Raw genomic sequence first — 16,235 nt, 5'->3', positions numbered from 1 at the left:
GGGTGGAATTTTCCAAAGAAAATGCGAGTGTCAGTTTCTGACTAAGAACTAGTGTGTTTTTCCAGAAACACAACCAGGTTTTCTCACCAGATCTTCTGACACATTGTCAAAAGAAAATTCAGGCAGAGATCAGGGCACCCATTACTGCAAAAATAATGGACTCTTCCCAACCCCCTCCAGCTGTGGAGCACCTTTCCTCACAAGCTTTGGGGGCAACTCACTGTGGTCACCATGCCCCACAAATGAAGGAGGGCAATCCCCAGCAGTGCCCACCAGTGAGAAACTCAGTGTTCCATGGCACTGCCAGGGTGCCAACGTGTAATGCCCAGCCTTGGCCCTCAACCCCCCACGGCCTCCAGGCACCTTTACATCCCCAGAATGGTAGTCTTGACTGGTTATCATCTGGTATAGGTCAGACCCTTCCAGGATGCTCAGTTAAAGGCAACATTTTGAGATGGGCGTCTTGGCTGCCTCAGGCCCCACCCCATTTTTCTCTATTTAAATTGGGGGCTTATGGTAGGAATTTTCTGAGACTGGGAGGGGGAAAAGTAGAAATAGTGTTTTTCTTTAAAGTACATTTACAACCTTATTATTGTGGTGTTGTATTTAGATTTCTTAATGTAAAGAAAATGATGATTGCAGTAGCAACACAACAAAATGTACTCCGTGGCCTGGGGCTCAGTTCCTCCCTCTGTGACTGGATCCTAGACTTCCTAACCCACAAACCACAAAGAGCAACGATAAGCAACAACTCTCCTCCACAATCATCCTCAACACCAGTGCCCCACAAGGTAGTGTTTTCTGCCCTCTACTGTACTCCTTATATACCTATGACTGTTTGGCCAAATTCCCCTCCAACTCAATTTTCAAGTTTGCTGATGACATCACTGTAGTGGATCGGATCTCAAACAATGATGAGACGGAATACAGGAAAGAGATCGAGAATCTGGTAAACTGATGTGATGACAATAATCTCTCCCTCGATGACAACAAAACAAAGGAGATAGTCATTGACTTCAGGAAGCATAGTGGAGGACATGCCCCCGTCTAACATCAATGGGGACGAAGTGGAAATGGTAGAGAACTTCAAGTTTCTCCAGATCAACAACCTGTTCTGATTCCTCCATGCTGACGCTATAGTTAAGAAAGCCCACCAATGCCTCGACTTTCTCAGGAGGCTAAGGAATTTGGCATGCCTGCTACGACTCTCAGCAACGTTTACAGTTGCACCATAGAAAGCATTCTTTCTGGTTGTATCACAGCTTGGTATGGCTCCTGCTCTGTCCAAGAACACAAAAAACCACAAAGGGTTGTGAATGATGCCCAGTCCAACACCAAAGCCAGCCTCCCACTCATTGACTGTTCATACTTTCCGCAGCCTCGGAAAAGCAGCCAGCATAATCAAGGCCCCCACATACCCCGGACATACTCTCACCTTGTTCCGTCGGGAAAAAGATACAAAATTCTGAGGACACATACCAACTAACTCAAGAACAGCTTCTTCCCTGCTGCCATCAGACTTTTGAATGAACCTACCTCTTACTAAGTTGATCTTTCTCTACACCCTAGCTATGACTAGCACTATATATTGCACTCTCTGCTTTCCTTCTCTATGTATGATATGCTTTGTCTGTATAGCGTGCAAGAAACAATACTTTTCACTGTACACTAATACATGTGACAATAATAAATCAAATGATAGCTGAAAGCTCTGCACCTCCACCTTCCCTCTGAAGTTACAAGCCTCTTCTTCCACCTGCTCATTGAAATCCAGAAATAATGTTGAATTTCTCAAAGTATTTTAGCATGGCTAAATGTAGTGTGTGGATTGTGGAAAAATAAGTACATAATTTTACTGCAGTAAAATATAGAAACATGACAAAACTACATGGCGAAGGTATTCTTGATTAATGCTGTCTTCACTGCATGAATTCATGCAAGAATAGTAATTCTGTACCAAAATAAGTAATAAATAGTCCAATATCAGAATACCAGTCAACAAAGTACTTTTGTCTTTTTTGGATGGAAGAGTGAAGTGAAAGAAGGGGAGAAAAATTTGACACGTCTCTTTTAAGCGGTTCAAATTTGATGATAGTTGGTCATTTATAGAATCCCTGCAGTGCAGGAGGCCATTCGACCCATCGAGTCTGCACTGACCACAATCCCACCCAGGCCCTATTCCCATAACCCCACATATTTACTCTGCTAATCCCCCTGACACTACGGTCAATTTTGCATGGCCAATCCACCTAACCTGCACATCTTCGTAACTGTAGAAGGTAACTCATGCAGACACAGAGAGAACATCCAAACTCCACACAGTCATGTAAAATAATTTATACAAGAAAGTTTAAAGGTTACATAGCGGAGTATAGTCTGTAGTTACTCTGACAGTACCAAAAACTAAATAGATGACCACTCCCTCAAATACTATCCAACCACACTATTTTTTCCCTACATTAACTTTGCCACATTATCCGTTTTTATTGGCTCCTTGGCAGTCCATTCAATTGATTAATACCATCCAAAGATGTGCAAGTTAAGAGCATTGGCCATGCTAAATTGCTCCTTAGTGGCCCAAGATATGTAGGTTAGGGTGATTAGTGGGATAAATATGTGGGGTTATGGGATAGGGTCTAGGTACTTTGCTTTGTCAGAGAGTTGGTGCAGACTCGAAGGGCCGAATGGCCTCTTTCTACACTGCGGGGTTTCTATAATTTTATGACTCTATCTGTGTAAAGTTCTTACATCTAAACTGTTCAAGTACATTCCCTCTTCTAAACCTGGGCACATAGGACCAGGTTGTAGTTTGTGACATTCCCAAACATGTGACGGAGGTTAATTTAATTTCTTAAGGTCTTGTAATAACAAGAAAAGAAAATGGTAGAAGTATTGAACATTTACTTCACCTCATTTTTACCAAAGATAACAACAGATACTTTATTAGAGAATAAGTTAATAATGTAGTTTGGATAGAGAGAGAAAATAATTGATAATTAGCACTTTTAAGACCATAAAGCCATAGGCCTGGGTGGTATTAACCCACTTACATATTCAAGGAAATTAGGGAGATAGCAGAGGCACTGATCGATGCACGTCATGTTTGCTGTATAAATAGGAGTGTAGGAATATCCAATCCTTGCAGGGGAAGGGGAAGGAGTGAGTAAGGTTGGTATTCCTGCTCCAAATACAGTAAAGACATTTCTTCCTGAAACTTTCCTCAGCTCCCTTCAGCATGGAAAATCTAGTTGGTCACTGTCAAACGAGCAAAGCAGGTTAAATTAGTCTGACAGCCTCACTGAAATATTAAATTTTCATCCCGAGAGAAGGGTGACTGATTTCAGACTTTTGAAATATTAATCTCCGACCTAAACGCAATGAAACTGTTTTATGGATATTAATATCAAGCCCAAGAACACATTCTGGAATTTATCACACAAACCCTCTACTTTCTTTCTCTCTTTTGTGGCCAGGTGACTTTCCAAAACATGGATTTAATAATTGATAAAACGATATCCTAGGGATTTAAAACACGTTATTTTGATCAACTTAAAAATGCTAGCAGTGTACAATTTACAAGTTTTTAGATATAAGATTAATTACCATGTTAAGAGAACATAAGCAAATTATAACTTTCAGAAATGTTCAAGATTCAGCATTTAAATAGCTGAGTTTTTCTCCCCCCTGGCAATTGAGAAATTGCAAAGATATCTTTGTGCAAATAGCTTTATCATGACTCAAATTCTGTCCCTGCTTAACAGAAACACAAGATTACGCCATGTAATAGCAACATATGAATATTTAAATTCTTTCCTCTGCCCTTATAAACTACATAAAATAGAGGAATGAATTTCCTGAAAATATATTATGCATTCTTTACTAGAAGTTCATTGTGCAACTCCCAGGCCATCATTTAATGATTCTACTGACAGAACTGTGGGGTATTTACCAACGATTACATTACTGAATTCTTTTTCCATTAAAGAATAAAATAATTCACTTCCCACAATCCTAGATGTGCTCATAGGCAACAAAATACTTTTCAGATATAGTCCCGCCCAGGGTGGGAACCAGATTTCATTTGGGAGTGGTGGGTGGGAAGATATCGACGAGGTTTGGCACCAGCGCAGAACACGCTAAACCACTCCCCCACGATCCTTCGGCCCCATTCTGCTCTAACGGGTTGTGTGCCAGGCACGACACTGCTGGAAAAATCACAGCCGGGATCTTTTATTTTAGCCTGAGGATGCAGACAGGTCTTTGATTTAATGTCTTGTGCAAACGATGGCACAGAACATCAGAGTGGATCATTCCCTCAAGGATAGTGATGACTTGACAGCCTAGATTACTTCTTCAAATCTTGGGAGTGATGGGTGAACCCACAACTTTCTGATTCAGAGCAGAGCGCGATACCACAGAGACAAAGTCATCTTAACTAATTGCGCTACACGAAAATATCAGCTCATCCCTTCCTTTTGAATGTAACTTTTAATTTTTGGATATTAACTTAATGAAGAAGCATGCAAATCCTTAATAGTAAATATCTGCATAAAAGGAAGCCAATGTGGGAAAAGTCAACAAAGTTTAAGAGTTTCAGAAAAAATGTCTTACCTTTTATTTTATTCAAGAAAATCCACAGATCATTGGATTTACTTTGCCCATTAGAAACAAATGATTCACATGAAGTATTTTTTACACGTGAAATAAACACAGGCACGCATAGCTACTAACAGACCATTGAAAAGTAACTCAAAGCTTCAGATTAAATTACAATACAAAAGAACTGTGACTCAACAGCATCAGTGAGTAAATGTCAAATTTTCAGCACTGTAAACCTATATCTGTATAATGCAGTTTATCTTTTGAGATAAATACACTCTTCTGTTATAGTAAAATAAAAGTAAATTACTGCAGAATCTGAAACAAAAAACAGAAAACACTGGAAAATCTCAGCAAGTCTTACAGCATCTGTGGAGGGAGAACAGAGCCAATGTTTCGCGTCTGGATGACCCTTGACTTCTGTTATACTCCTGAGTTGTCACAATAATCGGAAAAATACTATCAAGTACTTTCATTAACTGTATACCGCCTAAATTCTTTATCATTTCAAACCATTACAAAAACAAATCAGTAGTTTAGATACACTACAACGTGACAAAATATTTCTCAACAAAAAAAAAGGCCAGCTGTGGACATTTACCAACATAATTAGCTTTATACAAGTAACTTCCACATACTTCAAACTCCAATCATTTTGTATATGCATAATTTTCTGCAACAAGTTTGTTTTTCAATCGTTCTGTACGAAAAATTGACGCTGTACACTAGATTTAAATTAATGAATAGATACATGAGGTAACATTTAAACTTGTTGAATTATTCACGAGGGGTCACGGGCTCAAGGTGAGAGGGGCGAAGTATAACTCAGATATTAGAGGGATTTTTTTTACAGAGGGTGGTGGGGGCCTGGAATGCGCTGCCAAGTACGGTGGTGGAGGCAGGCACGCTGACATCATTTAAGACTAACCTGGATAGTCACATGAGCAGCCTGGGAATAGAGGGATACAAACGATTGGTCTAGTTGGACCAAGGAGCGGCACAGGCTTGGAGGGCCGAAGGGCCTGTTTCCTGTGCTGTACTGTTCTTTGTGTTCTTTTATTTGATTTCAAACATAATTTGGAAGGAGCTCAGTTAACTCCATTTATCTTCTGTTATGTTCATGGTTATATTCAGTTTTAATTTTTCATTGTCCAGTATAATATTTCCATTTTTGTTCACAAATTAATTTTGTACTCAATGAATGGCAGATTTGTTGTTACATTTGGATGAAAGCTCAGTGGTTGGGAAAGCTTTATCTTCCAAGTAAATTGTTTCATTTCTTCATTATACTATTATTATTCAAATCGCCAGACACAAAGATGCTGAATCTAGCTTTTACCTGCCTAGAGGAATTTTCTCTGTATTACACGCAGTAAACACTTACTGACCACGTGCTTTGCCTCTCCCACCTTATATGATTCATGATAAAGGCACCAAACTGACTGCAATTTTAGAGCAATCAAGCTGTAAAGAAATCCAAGAACTCTGCTATAATCTGACTGGTATTTGTAAACAACGCAGAAATGAATCATTCATAATAAAATTAGTGTTCCACACTATTTCACGGTTGCTACATTGTACAGCATAAAATTCAGAAATTAAAGTATTTTTCTTTTGCAAAATGGATTTACTGTTGTGTGTGAATTTTCGACTAACAGTTGCTTAAACCTGGTAATATTAAGCAGTACAGTGCTCAGGTGTGATGAGTTTTGAAAATTGCATCAGCATGTTCTCCTTGATATATTTATACTGCATGATCAAAGGGTCATCCTTCTCACTCCACATTCACAACAGAACTTTGCACACTCCACAGGATACTTGGTTCCACATTCATGACAAAATCTTGGCAGTTGTTGACCAGCTGAATTTCTGACACTGCCTTTCGTGATTCCATCACTCATGTCTATACCAGATTTCACACTATTCCTGCAAAAGAAAAGCACAACTTATTGTGAAATGGCAGGAATTTAAGCTTCAGCAAAAAGAAAGATTTCTAAAATATTTCAAAATATTCAGTATGACTAAATTAAAAAACAGAAAATGCTGTAAATACTCAGCAGGTCAGGCAGCATCTGTGAAGGGAATCTTTAACTCTCTCTCCACCTATGCTGCTTGACTTGCAGAGTATTTTCGTTGTTTCAGATTTCTAGCATTTTGCTTCTGAATTAATCTGAATTTATTTTTCAAGAATCTGAGGCACAGTTACACCTTAAATCACACTCAAACTTCACTGGTGTAATCACATATCAATAGCAGGCGGTCTTAATGGTAACACATGCAACAACATGTATTTATAGAGCACCTTTAATATATTGTGTGTCTGTGATTGAGTAATGGAAAATAAGGAAATAGCAGATAAACTGATCAGATACTTTACATCTGTCTTCATTATAAACAATACAAATAACATTCCAGAAATAATTGTGAATCGGGAGGGAGGAACTCAAAACAAATACAATCATTAGGGAAAGGAAATTATTAGAATCAAAAGCTGACAAGTCCTCAGGTCCTGATGGACTTCATCCTCGGGTCTTAAAAAAAGTAACTGCTGAGATAGTAGATGCATTGGTTTTAATTTTCCAAAATTCACTGGATTCTGGAAATGTTCCGTCAGATTGGAAAATAGTGAATGCGACTCTTCTATTCAAGAAAGGAGGGTGACAAGAAAGCAAGAAACTATGGGCCAGTTAGCCTAACATCTGTCATAGCGAAATTGCTGGAATCTAATATTGTGGATATAGCGAGCACTACGAAAATCTCAATGCAATCAGGCTGAGTCAACATGTTTACGAGAGGGAAATCGTATATGACTAACTTCAAGTTGAAGTCCAAGTAAAAACTATGAACTGAAAGTGGGCAGCATGGTGGTACAGTGGTTAGCTCTACTGCCTCATAGCGCCAGGAACCTGGGGCTGGAATTCAGCCTTGGGTGACTGTGTGGAGTTTGCACATTCTCCCCCTGTCTGTGTGTTTCCTCTGGGTGCTCTGGTTTCCGCCCACAGACCAAAGATCTGTGGGTTAGGTTGATTGGCCATGCTAAATTGCCCTTTAGTTTTATGTCGGTCAGGCGGATTGGCCGTGGTAAATGTGTGGGATTTAGGGGATAGGATGGGGAGGGGGAAAGTGGGGGCCTGGGTAAGATGTTCTTTCAGAGCGTCAGTGCATACTTGATGGACAGAATGGCCTCCTCCTGGACTGTAGTGATCTTATGGTTCTCGTGTACTTCATTCTAAAATAAAAATGAGTAAAATAGTTGAATTAAAGTTTCCTTCCTTTCAAGTTACAGATACAATATTACCTCATATAATTTTCAGCATTGTAGGTCTTTTTGTTTGCAGAAATTGTTGCAGCAACATTCCTAGTTCCACTGGGAGGTGTTTGTGTTCGAGACCTGATGGTACTGGACAAACCCCTGAAAATGAAATGTAAATACCAAAAAAGATGAACTCAATTATTTATGAATAACATGTTTGAAACATAGCAGACTTCTATTTTTATCAATATATGTAACATTCAAGGTATACACTGATGTTGCAGGCTTTCCATCAAACCTCAACCCCAAGAATTTTCAGGACAAGAGTTAACAATCTCTACAATGCACAGTAAACTGGCATTTTAGCTCCAGTAAGGACATGCTGGAATTGAGATTGACAAATAAAAGTGCTGTGTAAATGATTTTGATTTGATTTGTTACATGTATTGGTATACAGTGAAAAGTATTGTTTCTTGTGCACTATACAGACAAAGCATACTTTTCATAGAGAAGGAAAGGAGAGGGTGCAGACCAGATTCCCAGTTTGGCAACCAGAGTTGCAAATACCCATTTATCTCACAAGACATTAATTACAAAGTACATGGCTGTGAAAGATCTTTTCCTAGTTAGAGGCAGAGTCCTTTGAGGACAGGAATCCAAAACAAAGTGACAAATATAAAAATCAGAACTAATCCAGTTCAAGTTAAATGGAGGGAAAAATATAATGTGCAATACCATAGTAAAGTATGTTATTAGGCAGATGCGCATTTGTTGGGAGGTAAGGATGTTAAAAGGAGCATGGCTGAGAAGGGAATTAGGATTAAAGAAAAAGCTACCAAGACCAAAGAGAGGCTATAGGACTGGCGTATTGCTCGACAACATCCAAGGAGTTGTTTTTTTGGAATGGTTCATGCTTGCATTGAATGCCTGGAATGGAACAATATTTAATTCCCCAGTATTAAACATACTTTATCCCGAAGAGCACAAGAAATCGTTGGTATTCACAAAGGAGAGGGACGTGTTGACTGGGAGTGTCTCGGAGGGGAGTGTTGAACCGTTGGAGAAAATCTCCATTACAAGGGAGGAAGTGTTAGGTTTGTTAGAGAATTATAAAGACTGACAAATCCCCAGGGCCTGATGGAATCTATCCAAGGCTGCTCAGGGAGACGAGAGATGAAATCGCTGGGCCTCTGACGCAAATCTTTGTCTCGTCACTGGACACAGGTGAGGTCCCAGAGGATTGGAGGATAGCTAATGTGGGCCCGTTATTTAAGAAGGGTAGGAAGGATAACCCGGGTAATTATAGGCCGGTGAGCTTGACGCCCATGGTGGAGAGGTTGTTGGAGAAGATACTTAGAGATAGGATGTATACGCATTTAGAAAGGAATAAACACATTAACGATAGTCAGCATGGTTTTGTGAGTGGGAGGTCATGCCTCACTAACCTGGTGGAGTTTTTTGAAGAAGTGACTAGAATGGGTGACGAGGGAAGGGCCGTGGATGTCGTCTATATGGACTTTAGTAAAGCGTTTGACAAAGTCCCTCATGGTAGGTTGGTGAAAAAGGTTGGATCTCGTGGGATAAAGGGGGAGGTGGCTAGATGGGTGGAGAACTGGCTTGGTCACAGAAAAGCAGAGGGTGGTAGTGGAAGGGTCTTTTTCCGGCTGGAGGCCTGTGACTAGTGGTGTTCCGCAGGGCTCTGTATTGGGACCTCTGCTGTTTGTGATTTATATAAACGATCTGGAAGGTGGTGTAATTGGGGTGATCAGTAAGTTTGCGGACGACACAAAATTGGCAGGACTTGCAGATAGGAGCATAGGAGTGAGGAGCATTGTCAGAGGCTACAGAAGGATATGGATAGGCTGGAAATTTGGACAAAGAAATGGCAGATGGAGTTCAATCCTGATAAATGCGAAGTGATGCATTTTGGTAGAAATAATGTAGGGAGGAGCTATACGATAAATGGCAGAACCATAAAGGGTGTAGATACGCAGAGGGACCTGGGTGTGCAAGTCCACAGATCCTTGAAGGTGACGTCACAGGTGGAGGTGGTGGCGAAGAAGGCATATGGCATGCTTGCCTTGATAGGACAGGGCACAGAGTATAAAAGTTGGGGTCTGATGTTGCAGATGTATAGAACGTTGGTTCGGCCCCATTTGGAATACTGCGCCCAGTTCTGGTCGCCACACTACCAGAAAGACGTGGAGGCTTTGGAGACAGTACAGAGGAGGTTTACCAGGATGTTGCCTGGTATGGAGGGGCTTAGTTATGAGGAGAGATTGGGTAAACTGGGGTTGTTCTCCCTGGAAAGACGGAGGATGAGGGGAGACTTAATAGAGGTGTATAAAATTATGAAAGGCATAGATAAGGTGAACGGTGGGAAGCTTTTCCCCAGGTCGGTGGTGACGTTCACGAGGGGTCATAGGTTCAAGGTGAAGGGGGGGAGGTTTAACACAGATATCAGAAGGACATATTTTACACAGAGGGTGGTGGGGGCCTGGAATGTGCTGCCAGGCAAGGTGGTGGAGGCGGACACACTGGGAACGTTTAAGACTTATCTAGATAGCCATATGAACGGAGTGGGAATGGAGGGATACAAAAGAATGGTCTAGTTTGGACCAGGGAGCGGCATGGGCTTGGAGGGCCGAAGGGCCTGTTCCTGTGCTGTATTGTTCTTTGTAAAGACGACAGAAAATATTTTTTTTGACACTTGATTAATTCAAAAATAGACAATGATTTGTTGACTTTTATATTTAGCACCAAGCTGGAAATGAAAAAAGTAAACATTAAATTTGTATTCACTATGATTCAGTAACAAATTTCCCATTGCTAAACTGTTGCATGTCATACAAAAGCAAGAGTTTGAGAAAATTCAGGTTTTTTTCCCCATCAAAACATTAAGAGCATTCAACGTTTAATGGCTTAAAGATACAGGGGGCAATTCTCCCAGCCCGCTGAGCTGCTCCAGTGGAGGGGCAGTGATGCAGGGGCACTGGGCTGGCCAGCAATCTGGAGGCTGTCAATATCGGGCCACTGCACATGCGCTGATCTCCAGATTGGCGCATGCGCAGTGGCCCGCTCAGTGCTATGCTGCCGGCCTCTCTAGCGGGAATAGGTCCCGTCCACTGATTTTCAGAGTGAATCCCACTAGGGCACTCTGCAATGCTCAGAGTGTGGGAGATTCATTCTGAAAATCACGCTTAAAAAAAAAAATCGGTGGGAGTTACTCCAGTTTTCCCGCGAATTCAGTACTTAGAATTTTTTTGGGAGATTCGCCCTCACTGTATTTTAGTGCTCAAAATAAACATCTGCATAACAGGAAGTCAACTGTGCACAGCACTGTACAAACAAGGTATCCTTGAGTCTATCTTCTAAAACATCAATATTTAATTAACTACCCAAGTATTAGACTCATCATGTGATGGAATAGAGCTTCCGCCAGGTCATGCAGATTTTTCCACCATGAATTAATTTTCTATAATCTTTTGCACTGGTTTCAAAAACTGGTGGTGCCACCAAACTGAACTCATCATCATGGCGAGTTTCCTTTGGCTTTTGAGGAGACTCTTAAAATTAAGCTTTTATTTTAAGTACAGAAATACTGATAATCTATTAAAATTTAAATACAAAATAATTAACTTCAGGAAACAGACTATCGCACACCAATGGAACTAGTATATAATTCTGCATAGTTTTTTGAAAAGTTAATTTCAGTGATTTAAAGTCACTTGAGTGGTAGAATGGACACAGTAAATGCATATAACTGTATTAATAAAACTGTACCAGGATTACAGGTCTTAAATATATCAAGGAATATTATTTAATATTGAATTGCAAAACACAGCCTTAGACTGGTTCATGGAAGATGAAGTTTCTGTTTTATTTATTCTCTCTTTGGATGCAGTGTTGCTGGCTAGGCAGCATCTGTTGCTCAAGTCTAAAGGCTATTGAGCAGGTGGTGGTGAGCTGCCTTCTTGAATCACTGGGTGTACCTGCACCAGATGGATTGCATAGTACTGATAGGAAGGGAGGAGTTCAGGAATTTTGACCCGGCGACAGTGATTGATGGAACAGTGATATAGTTTCAAGCCAGGGCGGTGTGAGACTTCGGAGGGAACTTGCAGGTGATGGTGTCCCCACATGTTTGCTGCCTTTGTCCTTCTAGGTGGTAGAGGTCATTGGTTTGAAAGGTGCCGTTGAAGGAAGGTTGGCGAGTTGCTGCTGTGCATTTTGTATTCACTCTCTTCACCACTAACACAGTGACAAGATCTAAGCAATCCCACAACCAGTAAATCCGATTGAATGGTGGTGGGCAATTAAACAACTTATGGAGGAGGAGGTTCCACAAATATCCTTAATGATGGAGAAGCCCAGCACATAAATGTCACTCTTGTCTCTGCGTTAGTGGTGGAGAGAGTGAATGTTTAAGGTGGCCGTTAGAGAGATTCAAAATACTCTGGGATTAAAACACTAATAAAGTCTATTAAAACAGAGTGGATTAATTTAGGATAAGAATCACTGACTGTCTTTTACATATATTTTACAGAAGTACTGTCTGCATAGAAACACATATAACCACAGTCAGAGAATTTAAACATGTATTTCTGAAAAGTGTGTTAATCACAGAGTTCTAAGGCATCATGGGAAAATAGTCCAGTAAAGTGAACCACATTCTTTATAACAATACACTCACAGAATTCATGGATTCCAGACAGTCCTTACGAATAAAAAATTCATAAGCCAAGGACAAAGCTAGCAAACTCAGACAGCTTAATGAATACTCAAAACCTTCAACCAGATAAGATGATCTGGAATCCTAACAGGTGGCCATGGGAAAGGCAGTCAGAAATCACTCGTAACCACTGTTCCCATGCAGTCAGAGAATAATTGCAATTGGCCAAGGTATATGATATTTACTAATAATGACCTACCTCTACTAATGATGATTGGCTTATTTCCAACTGGGATGAGACAGTGGGAGTGTAAGATGACTTTTGGAAATTGTATAATTATATTGCTGATGTGATGCAACTTCAGAGAAGTGTTGAATTGCCCAACTCTTCTCTCCCTGCATGCATTGGCCAATAAAGGAACATCTTTCACCAGGATACCATAGTCGCGAGTCTTTGTCTTAGTTAAAGTTAAGCTCAATACTTGGCTTCTGAAAAAAAATCCCAACAATGGCGGATGGGGTGCCGATTAAGAGGGCTGCTTTGTCCAGAATGGTGTTGAGCTTCGAGTGCTGTTGGAGCTGCACACATCCAGGCAAGTGGAGAATATTTCATCACACACCTGACTTGTGCCTTGTAAATGATGGTAGGCTTTGGGGAGCAAGAAGATGTGTTATTCACCTCAGAGTTCCCAGCCTCTGACCTGCTCTCATTGCCACAGTATTTACATGGCCAGTCCAGCTCAACTTCTGATCAATGACCACCCACAATATTGATAGTGGTAGATTCAGCCATGGTAATGCCATTGAGTGTCAAGGGAAAATGATTAGATTCTCTCGCTGGAGATGGCCATTGCCTGGCACTTGTGTAGAGGGAATGTCATTTGCACTCAACAAGCCAAGACTGAATGTTGTCCAGGTCTTGCTGCACATGGATTTGGACCGCTTCAGTGCCTCAGAATTCACAAACGGTTCTGGACATTATTGCACAGCAGTTATCCCCACTTCTGATCTAATGATAGAAAGGTCATTAATGAAGCAGCTGAAGATGATTGGGCTTCGGACACTACTCTGAGGAACTCTGTCCTGGTCTGAGGTTCTCCCCATGCCTGCGTGGGAGGACCCAGAGGAAACTCATGCAGACCCAGGGAGAACATGCAGAGTCCACACAGTGGTCCAAGCTGGGAATCGAATCTGGGTCCCTGGTGCTGAGGCAGCAGTGCTAACCGCTGTGTCACCATGCCGCCCCAACAGCACTATCAAGGAGCACTTATTCAGCAACAACCTGCTCACGGATGCTCAGCTTGGGGTCCACAAGGGTCACTCAGCTTCTGACCTCAAGGCAGCATTTGACCGAGTATAGCGTCACTGCAATCAAAAGAAAACCCTCCACACTGGAGTCACACCTGGCATAAAGGAAAATGGTTGTGGTGATTGGAGGTCAATCATCTCATGTCCAGGACATCACTGCAGGAACTCCATAGGGTAGTGTCCTAGGTGCAACCATCTTCAGCTGCTTCATCAATGACCTTTCTTCCATCATAAGGTTAGAAGTGGGGATGTTTGCTGATAACTGCACATTGTTTAGTATCATTCGCGACACCTCAGATACTGAAACAGTCCATGTCCAAATGCAGAAAGACCTGGACGATATCCAGGCTTGGGCTGACAAGTGACCAGTAACATTTGTGTGACACAAATGACCAGGCAATGACCATTTCCAACAAGAGAGGATCTAACTATTGCCCCTTGACATTCAATGGCATTACCATTGCTGAAGCCTCCACTATCAACATTCTGGGGGGATGGGTTTAACCATTGACCAGAAACTGAACTGGACCAGCCACATAAATATTGTGGCTACCAGAGCAGATCAAAGGCTAGGAATCCTGTGCTGAGTAATTCACCAACTCCCCAAAGCCTGTCCACCATCTACAAACCACAAGTCAAGAGTGTAATGAAATACTCTCCACTTGCCTGGATGATGAGTGCAGCTTCAACAACAAGGTATTCAACACCATCCAGGATGCTTCATTGCTACCCCTTCCACAAACATTCCATCTTTCCACCATTGATAAACAGTGGCAGCTGTGTGTACAATCTACAAGATTCATAGCTTGGTATGGCTTCTGCTCTGCCCAAGACCGCAAGGATCTACAAAAGGTCGTGAATGTAGCCCAATCCATCACGCAAACCAGCCTCCCATCCATTGACTCTGTCGACACTTCCCACTGCCTCGGCAAAGCAGCCAGCATAATTAAGGACCCTATGCACCGCGGACATGCTGTCTTCCATGATCCTGTGTTCTCTTGTTCGATTCTTGCAATTTAATAATTTAACAACGCCTTAATTACTTTATTAAACAATCTATTGCCTCCAAATATGGTCACCTCTCAAATGCCTTCTTTCGAGAATGTGAAGTGGAATATTTTCTAGTCTTTCTTGTATCTTAGAATTCTAGCTCATGACATTTGAATACCTCCCTTGTGTACTAGCAACCAGAAAATGATATTGCAGCCAAGGTGCAGTCCAACTAGAGCATGATAACATTATCACCACCTCATTTGGACTCCTATATCCTGCTGTCCTAGCTAAGTAGTGCACCACTCTATTGGTTTTGTTTTGCCTTGGTTGGAAAAAAGTTCATTGTTGAGTCTACTAAAGCTCTTGGCTATCTTTAAGCTTCAGCTATAAACTATCACAACATTTAATGGAATACAGTTCTGAAGAGGAGTCTTAATGGATTCGAAACAATAACTGTTTCTCTCTGCACAAGTACTACCAGATCTGCTGAGTTTTTCCAGCGCTTTGTTTTATTACTTAATGAAGTACATTTGTTTATTTTTCATCCCTATGTGCAGTTCTTTAAAATGTACAATAAAGTCCATCTCCCATCATGTTGCCATGATATAGATTTGTTTAAAACATCTTGCAATCTGTGTGGACCGTTTCCAAACCACTGCCCCTCCTAATTTGGCATCATCAGTAAATTTAATCACTGTACATTTAGTTTCTGAATCTAGGTCTTCTACCCAAGTTAGAAACAGTAATGCCCTGAGGCATCCCACTTAATACTTTCCCCTCACTTCAACATAATTCTACTAATGGGCCTTGTTTTTCTTTCATTTAGTTAGTTACTGAATGCCCATTCACCAAATACGTTTTAGAAGTCATCACAGGGCTTTCCTTGAATTTGACACAAAATTACTATTAATTGAGCAACTTTATTTTTCTTTCAGCCACTTGAGTGACTAGTTTTCAGTAGTTGTTGAGGGCTACATGCATAAAGTGAATTTCATTAACAACAGCTGTCTGTAAAATCTGTTTGACTTTGATTTGATTTGATTGTCCCTTCCCAAATTAGTTAGATTGGATTAGTAACCAACATCCCATCTAAATTATATTAGACAAGATAAAGTTTCCATAGTCTCAGATGACGATAGACAGTGACTAGTGGTGATTTTACTGGAGGATCACCAGACTTCAGGCGAGAGGCAAGGATAAGAAGGTGGGCCTTCATGAATACCTCTTATTATACAATACTTAATATGAAAGTGTTGCACTAAAACAAAGCATTATTAAAATACTCAATGAAATCAGTATTCAATTACAAATATCATAAACAGTGTATATAGATTTCCCCAAATATTGTTTTTATGTCATGGATTGGGATGAAATAAGTATTGAGCAATAAATCACTGAAACCAGAACTGT

At 40.8% G+C, this 16,235-nt stretch overlaps 1 protein-coding gene across 2 annotated transcripts in view; it reads right to left on the bottom strand.

Annotated features, from left to right (window-relative positions):
- Nucleotides 1-2,216: 2,216 nt before the first annotated feature.
- The window catches only part of zc2hc1a (zinc finger, C2HC-type containing 1A), an 87,239-nt gene continuing 73,220 nt past the window's right edge, over nt 2,217-16,235 (bottom strand). For both annotated transcript variants that reach the window (XM_078216352.1, XM_078216353.1), the window contains 2 exons: nt 7,898-8,011; nt 2,217-6,525 (listed from right to left, as the gene is read on the bottom strand). In XM_078216352.1, the coding sequence (XP_078072478.1) occupies nt 6,357-6,525; nt 7,898-8,011 (283 nt within the window). In that variant the 3' untranslated portion in view covers nt 2,217-6,356. The remainder of the gene's footprint in view (nt 6,526-7,897; nt 8,012-16,235) is intronic.

The sequence above is a fragment of the Mustelus asterias genome, chromosome 7, assembly GCF_964213995.1.
Source record: "Mustelus asterias chromosome 7, sMusAst1.hap1.1, whole genome shotgun sequence".
NCBI classification, from domain to species: domain Eukaryota; kingdom Metazoa; phylum Chordata; class Chondrichthyes; order Carcharhiniformes; family Triakidae; genus Mustelus; species Mustelus asterias.
The sequence above is the reverse complement of the archived record's forward strand: the minus strand, read 5'-3'. Positions and strand labels throughout refer to the sequence as shown.